The sequence below is a fragment of the Hevea brasiliensis genome, chromosome 7 (genome assembly GCF_030052815.1).
Source record: "Hevea brasiliensis isolate MT/VB/25A 57/8 chromosome 7, ASM3005281v1, whole genome shotgun sequence".
Classification (NCBI taxonomy): Eukaryota; Viridiplantae; Streptophyta; class Magnoliopsida; order Malpighiales; family Euphorbiaceae; genus Hevea; species Hevea brasiliensis.
Window position 1 is genome coordinate 16207387 of NC_079499.1, and position 13172 is coordinate 16220558.

A 13172-nucleotide genomic window follows, 5' to 3' on the forward strand; every position below is an offset into this window, starting at 1 on the left:
GTAGCTAAGTTACACTTGGAATTAACAAATAAGTGAATAAAATCAAGCATGGTGGACCAAATAGAAATTCAGCCAGCTAAGGTTTAGGTTTGAGGATGGATAATTTTGATACAAATTATGAATTAGTTAAGTGTGAATGAGTGTATAAATACTAAATATGCATTTAGAATTCAACAAATGAGCTAAACATGGAAGTTAGGGTTTTGGACCTAGGGTTTGGGAGACAAAATTTGGAGAATTGGTCAAATGGTGTATTTGACCTTGTCTGAACTGAAAAATGGTCATATGTGACCAATTGTGGTATGTTGGAAGTGTTAGAACCAAATTGAAATTTGGATTGGATATGGCCATTCTGCAGGCAGTAGGACCAAGGTCCCCTTTAGGGATCAAAACTGAAACTTTACCAACCTAATTGGGGATGAAACTAGACACAAAATGACACATTTTTCATTTAGGAATCATGCCTAAAAAGTGACCATAGCATAGTGAACAAATTGGCCAAATCCAGAATTAGGTGTTCTGCCCTATACAAAAATGACCAAATGAACAGTGTTTGTTCATTTGGCCATATCTTGGGCTAGGCAGGTCCAAGTGACCTGAAATTTTGCCAGTAGAAAGCTGAGACCACAACTTTCTTGAAGAACACAAAACCAAATTATGCCCTTAACCAAGTCATTTAGCCACCCAAAGTTGGTAACCTAAAACTGCCAGAACCAGTTTTGGTGCCCACAAAATCTGGGTTAGGCCAATCCGGCCAGCCATGTTCAAATGGCTATAACTCATACTACAAAACTCGAAATGGAGTGATTCAAAAAGGGAAATAAAGTTAAGACAATAAGGAACAATTTCTATGAAGAAAACTTGGACAAATTCCAACAGCAACATGACCAATGGAATAGTGTAAAATAGGTCACCAAAACTGAAAATTTGAAAGTTTGCCTAAGAGACTTAAGTTTTGAGAAAATGACCAAAACCAATAAGTTAGGTAACCAAAATGTGATATGTGAGTATAGTTGGAGTTCCCATACCTTTTAAGCATAAGAACGTCAATAATTTGACTTAAATAGTACTATAAATAGTAACCTCAATATGAAAATTTTCAAGAATGTAAGTTTAAGCGTATTGGGATTAATTATTGGAATTAGTGTGAAGCAAAGATAGTGAGACACTATAAATTTCATGTTTCAGCTGAAAAAGACCCAGAAGGTCTAAGAGACTGAGTCAAGGCCTAGAGACGACTCACGTTAGGTTTGTGCACAATAAACCTTATTTAAGCATTTTCTCATTGAGAATTTGATTTAGTACGCATTATGAAATTTTTGTGTTAATTATGAGTTTAAGAACTTTTGTGTTGCCACTTTGTGAATGAAAATGTGACTTTGGAAATTGATTTGATTTTGTATGCAATATTTGAATACATTGCTTTAAATTGATTTCGGATTCACACTTAGCATGACAGTGCCTTATTATTCTTCCTCCTTGTAGATTAGATGAGTACTCATTAGCTAGCTAGCTACCCCCCTCATTGATTTCGATTAGTGGGGTTGTAGATCGCTTTGTCGTGGTGTACAACACGACATTGATCGAAAATTTTGTGTCATGGCTTAAGTTGTGTATGAATTGGCAACACTATGTTTATTAAATTGTTTGACCAAAATTGTGCTATAATGAGTTTTGATAATTGCGAAATATTTAAATTGTGATTTGTCAATAAATGTTTTATGTATTGCATTTAATATTTTTATTGTGCACCACTGATTATTTTTATACTCAGCGATAGCTTATTTTACTGTCGCAGATAAAGGCAAGGACAAAGCAGCAGAGTGAGATACATAATTGACAAGGACTTCGCTGATATTTTTGTACGGGTATTATTTTATACCCAATATAATTTAGTTTGATGTAAATAAATATTGTTCATATATATTAATGTAAAGTTGAGCAGTTGTATTTATAAACTGTAATAGTATTATTTTTGGATTTTATATCTGTAAATTAAACTTGTGAATGTAAATTTGCTTTACTGATTACAATGTTGATGAAATTATTTTGAAATAGTTTGATCTAAAAATTTTGAGTTGAATTGAGATTATTTGGAGGTTGGTAGTTGTGAAAATATTTATTGGAAGTGTTTTTACAAGCCTTTGAAGAATTGTTTTCTCCAAATACAGATGGCACTCTGCCGAAATTTTTTCAAAATTTGCAGACAAAAAAAAAAATGGACAAAAATTTTTACTAGTTTTGAAACTTCAATTAAATGTTTTTAATTCCTACTAAAATGCTCACCACATCCAAAAAGTAAGAAAATGGTTTTAAAATCCCTTGTAGGATACTTAATGAGTTATCGGTAGATGAAGTTCGATAGTTCATTAGGTATTCTACGAGATCATGTTATGCCTTACAGAGGGGTAAGGTGTGACAGATGAAAATTTTTTATAGGTAAAATTTTTTGAGCTTTTTAATTTTTTTTTATTTTCTTTTTAGTATTATTGACTAAATATGGTTCATTGGTAATTACCGATGAAAAATTTTCATTGATAATTTAAATTTTTTTTCTATTTTCATTTTAATATTACCGATCAAATATTAGTTTGTTAGTAATTATTGACAATAAATTTTTGTAGGTAATTTAATTATTTTTTTATTTTCTTCTTAATATTACTGACCAAATACGAATTCGATTGTTATTATCGACGATAAATTTTATAGGTAAAATTTTTTAAGCTTTTTATTTTTCTTTCTTTTTCTTAATATTTCCAATGAAAAATGAGGTTGTTGGTAATTACAGATGCAAAATTTTTGTAGGAAATTTATTTTAAAATTTTATTTTTATTTTCTTCTTAATATTACATATAGAAAATGAGTTCGTTAGTAATTACCAATGACAAATTTTTGTAGATAAAATTTTTTAAGCTTTTTAAATTTTTTTTCTTCTTCTTAACATTACAAATGAAAAACAAGTCATTGGTAATTACTTATGCAAAATTTTTATAGGTAATTTATTTTAAAATTTTATTTTTTATTTTCTTCTTAATATTACCTAAAAAAAATGAGTTTATTAGTAATTACTAATGAAAAAATTTTGTAGGTAAACTTTTTCAAGTTTTTGAATTTTTTTGGATTTTGTTTTTAATATTACCTACAAAATACTAGTTGATCGATAATTACCGAAAAAATCCTTTTATTAGTATCCTTTTTATTTGGTTGCTAATTTTGTTGTTAATATTAGATACCACTTTTACCTAGAAAATTGCGTCATCTTTAAAGAGTTCGTTGTTACACTCATTTCATATAGGCATTTTAGGGTAGTTTTGCATCCATTTTGCCCTTATATTTTAGTATATTTTATGTTTTTTAGCTTTATTTTATCTTATTTGTTAATTTTAGATACTTTATATTTGATTTTTATAATTTTATTGTTTTTGATAGGATTTTGTGGCAAATCGAAGATCAATGAGTGCAATAGGAAGTGATTTGAAGAGATTTGGAGTTCTTTAAGCATTGAGGAAAGTTAAAGAAATCAAGCCTTGAAAGAGCAAACCAGCCGAAATTTGCTTGAGACTTTGCTTAAGATCATGCTTAGGGTAAAGCGGTAGTGCTTAAGGTGCAGCACAAGTCAAGCATGAGCAAAAAAGTCCATTTTACTCTAAGTCTGCCGAGATTTGCTGAGGGTCTGCTTAACCTTAAGCGGCGACTGTTGAAATTTGCTAAGAAGCTGCTTAGGGTTAAGCAGAACCCTAAGCAGACTGCCCAGAACGTGAAAGATGCTGCTAACTTGGATAATTTTACACCTCATTTCTGACCCACTCCTTGGCTCTTATTTACTTTTAGGGCAACTTTTTGGGACCATATAAATTCATCATTTCCTTATTTTTGCCACAAGAGGAAAGGAAGGAAAGACAAAAAGGAAAGAAAATTTAATAGAGAGAGAGAGGAGACGCCAATTTTCTCTTGGAGGAGGAGCTGCTGCACCAGTTTTGGAGCTCCAGAAACCAGAGACTTTGGTTTTTCTACCTGGGTTTTTCTATTTTAGTCCTTTTATCATGTTTTTCTTTACTTTTCCATCAATTTTTCTTGTAAATACCATCATGAGTGAGTAATCTCTTTAGATTTCAGAGTTGGGAAATATGTTTTAGATTAATTTGTGGATTTGGACTGGGTATTTCCTTATTTTACATAAATATGAGTTTTGATTCCTTCCTTTTGTACTTGATTTACTTGCCTAATGTTGGTACCCATTGGGTATTGTGTTAAGAAGGACCGAAAGGTGAAAGTCATTGATAGATAATCAAGGATTGGAACTTAAAATCACCTAGATTTAGAAATAAACTAGGAATTTAAGAGGAATTAATTATTGGTTACTAAACTTAATGGGTTTTAAAGTAATCAAATAACATACGAAAGTAGGTTTGGTTATTTTAAAACACACTTTGGTTTGCTTGAAAAAGATATCAAAGGAATTTAGAATCAATTTCCTTCAAACTCTATTTTTTTCCCTAAAAATTGGAATGCCCAAGACAAATCCCAATTAATTTATGCATAAACCCCCAACTCTGGAATCGCTTTTAACATAATTAGACTTTCATTTAAATTACCCATTGTTAATTTAGTTTAATTGCGAATTAGAATTAGAATTTATTTGTTTGCTCTTTACTCATTTCAATTAGATTAATCAATTTACCTTGCTTATTTACATTTACCATTTATCCATTAATCATTAGCCCAAATAATCGCTTCATTCATAGTTTGGTACTCAAACAGCAAATCCTCGTGGGAACGATACTTGATTCATCACTTTATTACTTGATACGACCCGTATACTTGCGGATTAGTCACATCAAGTTTTTGGCGCCGCTGCCGGGGATTTGATTTTTGTTTGATATTGAACAATTGTTTGTTTGGTTAATTTGGGCATTTTATTTTATTTTCTTTTTACCATTTTACTTTGAGAATTTGTTTATTTTGTTTTTCAGGTACTTTATTTTATGAGAAGAACAAAAAGTGAAGAAACCAATATATTCTTTGACCCAGAGATAGAAAAGACAGCAAAAGCTTTAAGAGCAGAATCTAAGAGGAGAAAAGCTGAAATTAAAGCTCAACAACAACAAGAAAGAGCACAAGAGCAAGAGCAATTACAAGAAGAAATGGCCAACAACAATAACAACCGCTCTGTGAAGGATCATGCCTATCCTAACATTGGAGATTTCATGCCAAGTATCACAAGACCAAGAGTAGAAGCTAATAATTTTGAACTGAAGCCTGCACTTTGTCAGATGGTACAACAATCACAATTTGGAGGAAGTCCAAGTGAAAGTCCACATGTGCATCTAGCACACTTTCTTGAGATCAGTGATATGTTGAAGATAAATGGAGTTTCTAATGATGCAGTTCGAATCAGATTATTTCCTTTTTCTCTCAAGGACCGAGCTAGAGAGTGGTTACATTCATTGCCATCGGGTTCTATCACAACATGGGATGAACTTTCTCAAGCATTTTTAGCTCAATATTTTCCACCAAGCAAGACAGCTAAGCTAAGAAATGAGCTAACTTCTTTCAAACCTAGAGATGATGAGAGCTTGTATGAAGCATGGGAGAGGTACAAGGATTTGCAAAGGAGATGTCCACATCATGGGATTCCTAAGTGGATGCTTGTTCAACACTTTTACAATGGAGTTTTACTAGCTATTATAAGTATAATTGATGCATCTTCTGGAGGTGATCTTATGGAAAAATCTGAAGATGAAGCTTTTTTCGCTCTTGATAAAATTGCTTATAACAACTACCAATGGAGTTGTGAGAGGAATGAGAACAAGAAACCAGCTGGTATGTTTGAGCTTGATGCCATGAATATGATTAATGCTAAGTTTGACGCTTTGACAAGGAAGATGGACAAGCTAAGCATGAAAGTAGATTCTTCAGCTGGAGGTTCTAGTAATTCAGTAGAAGTTGGAGCTGCAAATGTCAATTGTGCAGCAGATTTTTCTGCACTTAATCAAGATTTTTCAAGTGAGCAAGTGGATTATGTGGGGAACTACAATCAAAGACTAGGTGGTAACTCATTTTCTGCAACTTATGATCCAGCATGGAGAAACCACCCCAATTTCTCTTGGGGAGGTAGACAAGGACAAAATCAGAATTTTCAGCAGAATAGAGGTCCTCCTCCTGGAATTTCTAAACCTCAAAATGCACCTGCTCCACCTCTACCACAATAAGCACAACCAGACAAGACAGCTAGGTTAGAAGCTATGATTGAAACTCTACTTATGAGCCATCAAAGTCAACAAGAAATGATTTCTCAATTAGCATCTAAAGTAGATCAAGTGGCAACACACAACAAGATGTTAGAGAATCAAATAGCTCAACAAACTAGCTCTTCAAGTAACAAAGCATTTGGGAAGCTCCCTAGCTAGCCAGAAAATTCAAGGGAGCATTGCAAGGCTATTACATTGAGGAGTGGAAAAATATTGGAGAATGGAGATAAAAAGATTAAAGAGAAAATTGAAGAAGAGAAAAACAGAGAAGGAGATGAACAAACTGAAGCTGGAGTCAGAATTGGAGCTGAGAAAGAAAATTCAGTGGAAGAAAATGGAAGTAAGGAGAGGGAAAGCAAAGAAGAAGAACCAAAATATGTTGCACCTAAAGCCTACATGCCACCTTTACCATTCCCACAAAGGTTCCAGAAAGCGAAATTGGATAAACAATTTGGGAAGTTCTTGGAAGTATTGAAGTCTTTTGCATGTGACTATTCCTTTCACTGATGCTTTAGCACAAATGCCTTCATATGCTAAATTTTTGAAGGAGATTTTATCTAACAAGAAGAAATTGGAGGAATTTGAGACTGTAGCTCTTACGGAAGAAAGCAGTGCTATTTTGCAAAATAAGCTTCCACCCAAACTGAAAGATCCTGAGAGTTTCTCCATACCATGTCACATTGGGGATATCAGTATAGATAAGGCTTTATGTGATCTTGGAGCCAGTGTTAGTCTGATGCCATTGTCTATCTATGAGAAAGCGAAGATTGGAGAAATGAAGCCTACTACCATTTCACTACAGTTAGCAGATAGGTCTATTAAATTTCCAATTGGGGTAATTGAGAATGTTCCTCTGAAAGTTGGAAAATTTTTCATACCAGTGGATTTTGTGGTATTGGAGATGGAGGAGGATGTACACATTCCTAGTATTCTTGGTAGACCTTTCCTTGCTACTGCTGGAGATGTGATTGATGTAAAAAATGGAAGGCTTACATTAGAAGTTGGGGAAGAGAAAGTTGAATTTAATTTGTTTCAAGCAATGAAAAAGAAAGATGATTCAAATTCATGCTTGAGAATTGATGTGATAGATGAAGAGGTCAGAGAAGTGCTTAAAAAGCAACATCCAAAAGATCCCTTAGAAGCTTGTTTGGTTCATAACATCAAAAAAGGGGACGAGATTGAAGAAGCTGCAGAATATGCTACAATTTTGGAAGGAAATTCACCTTTGCCTATGGCTGATATTGAAAAGATTGGGGACTTGAAGCAAGATACAACTTCATCATCAAAGCTTGAAAAAAGTGAAGCACCTAAGGTAGAGTTGAAACCTCTTCCAACAAATCTCAGGTATGCTTTTCTAGGTCAAAATTCTACATATCCTGTGATTGTTAGTGCTAAATTGACTGATTGTAAGGTTGAAAAATTATTGAGAGTTCTTAGAAAGCATAGAAGGATAATTGGTTATACCATTGATGATATTAAAGGAATACATCCTTCTGTGTGCATGCATAGAATTTTGTTGGAAAATAATCATAAAGCCTCTCGAGAGTCACAGAGGAGATTGAATCCAAATATGAAAGAGGTTGTGAAAAAGGAAATCTTGAAATTGCTTGATGCAGGTATCATTTACCTGCTTTCGACAAAGAATTGGGTAAGTCGATTCATCATGTTGTACCCAAAAAGGGGGCATCACAAGAGTGAAAAATGAAAATGATGAACTAATACCTACAAGGATCAGAATCGAATGGAGAATGTGTATAGACTATAGGAAATTGAATAATGCAACTAGAAAGGACCATTTTCCATTACCATTTATAGATCAAATGCTTGAGAGACTAGCTCATCATTCTTATTTTTGCTATTTGGATGGCTATTCAGGATTCTTTCAGATCCCTATTCACCCAGATGATCAGGATAAAACTACCTTCACATGTCCTTATGGTACCTTTGCATATCGAAGGATGCCATTTGGACTATGTAATGCCCCTGCTACATTTCAAAGATGTATGATGTCCATATTTTCTGACATGATCGAGGGTATTATGGAAGTGTTCATGGATAATTTTTCTGTGTATGGTAAATCTTTTGATGAATGCTTATCTAACTTGTCTAAGGTTTTGCAGAGATGTGAAGAGTTCAATTTAGTTTTGAATTGGGAAAAGTGCCATTTTATGGTACAAGAAGGAATTGTTTTGGGACATCTTGTGTCAAACAGGGGTATTGAGGTGGATAAAGCAAAGGTAGAAATTATTGAAAAAATGCCACCCCCAACATCCGTGAAGGGAGTGAGGAGTTTCTTGGGGCATGCTGGATTTTACAGGAGATTCATCAAGGATTTCTCTAAGATTTCTAAGCCTCTTACCAATTTATTGAGTAAAGATGTGGAATTTCATTTTGATACTAATTGTATGAATGCTTTTTGCAGGATAAAGGAAGCTTTGATATCTGCTCCTATTATGCAGCCACCCGATTGGTCATTACCTTTTGAGTTAATGTGCGATGCAAGTGATTATGCCATTGGGGCTGTTTTGGGACAAAGGAGAGATAAGAAGGTGTATGCAATATACTATGCAAGTAGGAACTTAGATGATGCTCAAATAAATTACTCTACTACAGAGAAAGAGTTTTTGGCAATGGTATTTGCAGTAGACAAATTCAGGTCCTATCTTATGGGGTCAAAGGTAATAGTGTACACGGACCATGCAGCTATCAAGTATCTCCTTCAGAAAAAAGAGGCTAAACCTAGATTGATAAGGTGGGTGCTACTCCTTCAAGAGTTTGACTTGGAAATTAAAGACAAGAAAGGAGTAGAAAATGTGGTAGCAGATCATCTATCTAGATTGAGGCAAGAACAAGGAGATAATTTGGGAAAAGAGCCCCCAATAGATGATTATTTTCCTTATGAGCAACTGTTGTTAATCATGAATGCAAAAATCCCTTGGTATGCAGATTTTGTGAACTATCTAGTGTGTGGAATCCTTCCACCTGATCTAACATGGTAGCAAAAGAAGAAATTTCTTTTTGATGTAAAGGATTATGATTGGGAAGAGCCATTTTTGTTCAAGAGATGTGGAGATGGGTTAATTAGAAGATGTTTAGCTGATGAGGAGATAGGGAATATTATTAAAGATTGCCATTCTTCACTTTATGGGGGTCATATGAGTGTGACAAAGACTGCAATAAAAGTTCTTCAAGCAGGGTTCTTTTGGCCACACATGTTTAAGGATGTGAGGAAGTTTGTAAATGCATGTGATAGGTGTTAAAGGATGGGTAATATCTTGAAGAGAGATGAAATGGCCCTCCAAAATATATTGGAAGTGGAACTATTTGATGTGTGGGGCATTGATTTCATGGGACCTTTTCCATCGTCCTTGGGACACAAATACATTTTAGTTGGAGTAGATTATGTGAGCAAATGGGTTGAAGCTATACCATCTCCAACTAATGATGTTAGAGTTGTGATTAAATTCCTTAAAAAGTTCATTTTCACAAGATTTGGAACTCCACGTGCCATTATAAGTGATGGAGGTTCTCATTTTTGCAACCATCAATTTGAAAGATTATTACAAAAATATAGAGTGAAGCATAAGGTTGCAACACCCTACCATCCACAAATTAGTGGTCAAGTGGAGATCTCAAATAGAGAGTTGAAAAGAATTCTTGAGAAAATAGTGAATAGTTCAAGGAAAGATTGGTCACTAAAGTTAGATGATGCTCTTTGGGCCTATAGAATAGCTTTTAAAACTCCTATTGGCACCACCCCATTTAGATTGGTTTATGGGAAAGCTTGTCATTTACCTTTGGAGTTAGAGCATAGAGCATATTGGGCTATAAGGACACTGAACTTTGACTTAAAAACTGTAGGAGAAAAAAGAATGCTGTAACTAAATGAACTTGAGGAACTTAGATTAGATGCTTATGAAAATGCCAAGCTTTACAAGGAAAGAACTAAGAGATGGCATGATAAGCATATTAGGAGGAAAGAATTTCAAGAAGGGGATGTTGTTCTTCTATACAACTCTAGGTTAAGGTTATTTCTAGGAAAATTAAAGTCAAGATGGTCAGGACCCTACACTGTTATAAAGGTATACCCTTATGGAGCTGTTGAGATAGGTAATGAAACCTCAGGGACTTTCAAAGTTAATGGGCAGAGATTAAAGCATTATATTATTGGAGAACCCACACAAAAGGTTGTACAAGTTTCATGGCTTGGTTCTCCAATCAGGGATATTTAGGTGATTTGGAGTGGAAGGTCAAGCTTAAGACCTTAAACAAGCACTTCTTGGGAGGCAACCCAAGCGTATCCTTTTATAGATTATTAATTTTCCATTTCATTTTATTTTCAGTTTTTACCCTCATTAAACTTAAAAGTGACATTTGTTTATTTTCTTTTATTGGTCATTCATGAAGATTGGGCAAATTAACACTTGTAGCAAAAACAAAGAATTGAAAGAGAGCAAGTATAAGCAAAATTCTGCACTTTATCCAGTACCTGTGAATAGTAACACCTTTAAACTTGTGCTAAATTGCTGATATTGCAATCTACTTGATAGCACATATTTGATTTTGTGTCTTGTGTAAATTTTGTGAAATGCAACTTGAATGAGGATCAATTTTGATATTTAGGACTGATGTGAGCTTTATTGAAGTGCAAAAATAGTGTTTGTTAAGTTTTACCTTTTAGTGTATATATAATTTTGTAGTCTGATAGGAATTTACATGTTTTTGTTTGAATTGCTGCTAGTTTTTGCAGTCTATAGATTTTTGTTACTGTTCATGCTGCTTAAGAAGTCAATTCTTATGTCTTTTCTGCAATTTTTGAATGTTTGGAACTTGTTTCAAATGCTGCTGAAAATGTGCTTTTGGTATAAGTTTAGAAAGGAGACCATTTTATTAAGTGTGCAAAAAGGTAGTCACAATGGGTGCTTGAAATGAACAATGATTGCAAAAAGCTAAATGAACATTTGCTATACTTACTAAGTTTATGAGAGATGATGAGCTTAAATTCCTCAATTTTATGGTGTTTGTGTGTATTTGGTAATTGCTGAGGGTCATGATAGCATTCCATAGCTTTTGGACTGTTTTTGGTAAGTAAAATCACAATTTTTTCCAAAACCTGCCGAAACTTGCTGATAATGTTGCTTGTCAAGCAGAGTCCTAAGCAAATTCTGCTGAACCTTATGCTTAACCCCAAGCATGGCCCAAATTACCAAATGTCTGCCCCACATTTTAAAAAGCCCAAAACTTCCGCCATTTTTATAAAACCCTCACCCGCACTCTCGATAAGCCATAACTTTCATTTTGCCGACTCCCTTCCCGCACCATTTTTTCTGGCAATTTTTATGGGAAGCTGAAAAGTTTCTTTCTTTTCATTAAATGGTGAGAACTAAAATGTGGTCTACCTACAAACCCAAACCCAGCAGATTTCGACATTATATCAAATCGAAAATGGGTATTCCATCCTCCCTGCCCACAAACCCTAACCCCAGCCCCAGTTCGCCGCTCCCTCAGTTGCCACCACCGCAAACGCAGCCGCTACCTCAATCACCACCGCCTCAGTCACCACCACTACCCCCAAGCCAAACACCAACTCTCATTCCGCCGACTCCTCTCTCGCCGCAAACTGAACCACAAAATGAAATACCCATTTTCGACACTCAGTTCCCAGAACCAATGCTTGAACCTGCGCCTACTCAAACGAAGTCTAAAGGTAAAACTAAAAAGGCTGCAGGTAGACCCAAGAAAACCCCTGTCGGAAAACGGAAAAGAGTACCCTTTGTTCCTTTTGACCTAAACTCTCCACCTCAACCTTCCTCTGAACCAGTTAGCAAAAGGACTAGGTCTTCCTCGCAAATTCCAGCACCAGCGGTCCAAACACCTGTATCTCAGTCACCCTTAAACTCTCCAGCAGCACCTGCGTCATCTGCCGATAATATAGAGGAGGTACTCTCTCCATTAGCTTGGGCTTTTAAGGATATGGATATGAAAAATGCTTATGAGAGATTAACTTCTAAACCTATTTTGGCAAACAAATATATGGATGAGCAGATTTTAAAAGAATTAGGCATTTATGACTCTGTATTTGCCTATTTAGATGCTATCAGCTGGACAAAATTTGCTAGGATTAGGGAACCAGTGTACAAAGATTTGACCCTGGAATTTTTGAGTTCCTTAAGGCTGAATTTCAAACCAACAGTATCTGAGCATAAGGATGTGATATATTTTCAATGTGCTGGCATTGATAGGGAGTTAGACATGGATGCTATTAATGCAATTTTTGGTTTTCAAGATTCGGGCTATAAAAATATTGAGTGGCAGCAAACTGTTTATGACCCTGTTCAATTTTGGAAAGATATTGCACCTTTTGGGGGTTATTATAGATAGAGGATTGCAAAAGCCTCTAGGATAGTTGATCATGTTTTGAAATACCTCCATAGGTTCATTTCTTACACTGTTTTAGGAAGGGGACACAGTAACAGTATTGTGGGTGCTGGAGACTTATTTTTCTTGTGGTGCATGAAGGAGAGAAAACAAGTAAGCACAGCCCATTTCATAGCTACTCATTGGCACCAAATTGTCACAAAGCATACCAAAGGTAGTATAGTTTTTGGGGGGTATATAACTGCTATAGCAAACTCATTTAGCTTTGATGCTAGTCTATATAAGCTGCTGCCAGTTTCTAGTGAATCATATATAGACAGCACAATGTTGCTACACATGGATGTTTGTGAGAAAGTAGGCCATACCTATACTCTGTTACAGCAGCATCCTGAAGCCACTGGTACTGCAAACCCCACTACCTTTGCACCAGCAGAACCCCAACCAACCACTACCCCACAGTTTTCAGCAGACATTTTGTCTCTCTTAAGATCCTTGGAATCCAGAATAGCAAGTTTCACTGTTCAACCATCTGTTCCCTCACCT

At 35.0% G+C, this 13172-nt stretch overlaps 1 protein-coding gene and 1 non-coding gene across 2 annotated transcripts; one reads left to right on the forward strand and one right to left on the reverse strand.

The window, feature by feature from the left end:
* Positions 1 to 5528: 5528 nt before the first annotated feature.
* Positions 5529 to 5635, reverse strand: LOC131181914 (small nucleolar RNA R71). The gene has a single exon (XR_009150388.1). It is a non-coding gene; the product is annotated as a small nucleolar RNA R71 (small nucleolar RNA).
* A 6061-nt stretch (positions 5636 to 11696) lies between these two features.
* Positions 11697 to 12657, forward strand: LOC131181338 (vegetative cell wall protein gp1-like). The gene is made up of 2 exons (XM_058149376.1): positions 11697 to 12191; positions 12538 to 12657. Exons 1-2 carry the CDS (start codon positions 11697 to 11699, stop codon positions 12655 to 12657), a joined length of 615 nt encoding a protein of 204 aa, XP_058005359.1.
* Positions 12658 to 13172: the final 515 nt, after the last annotated feature.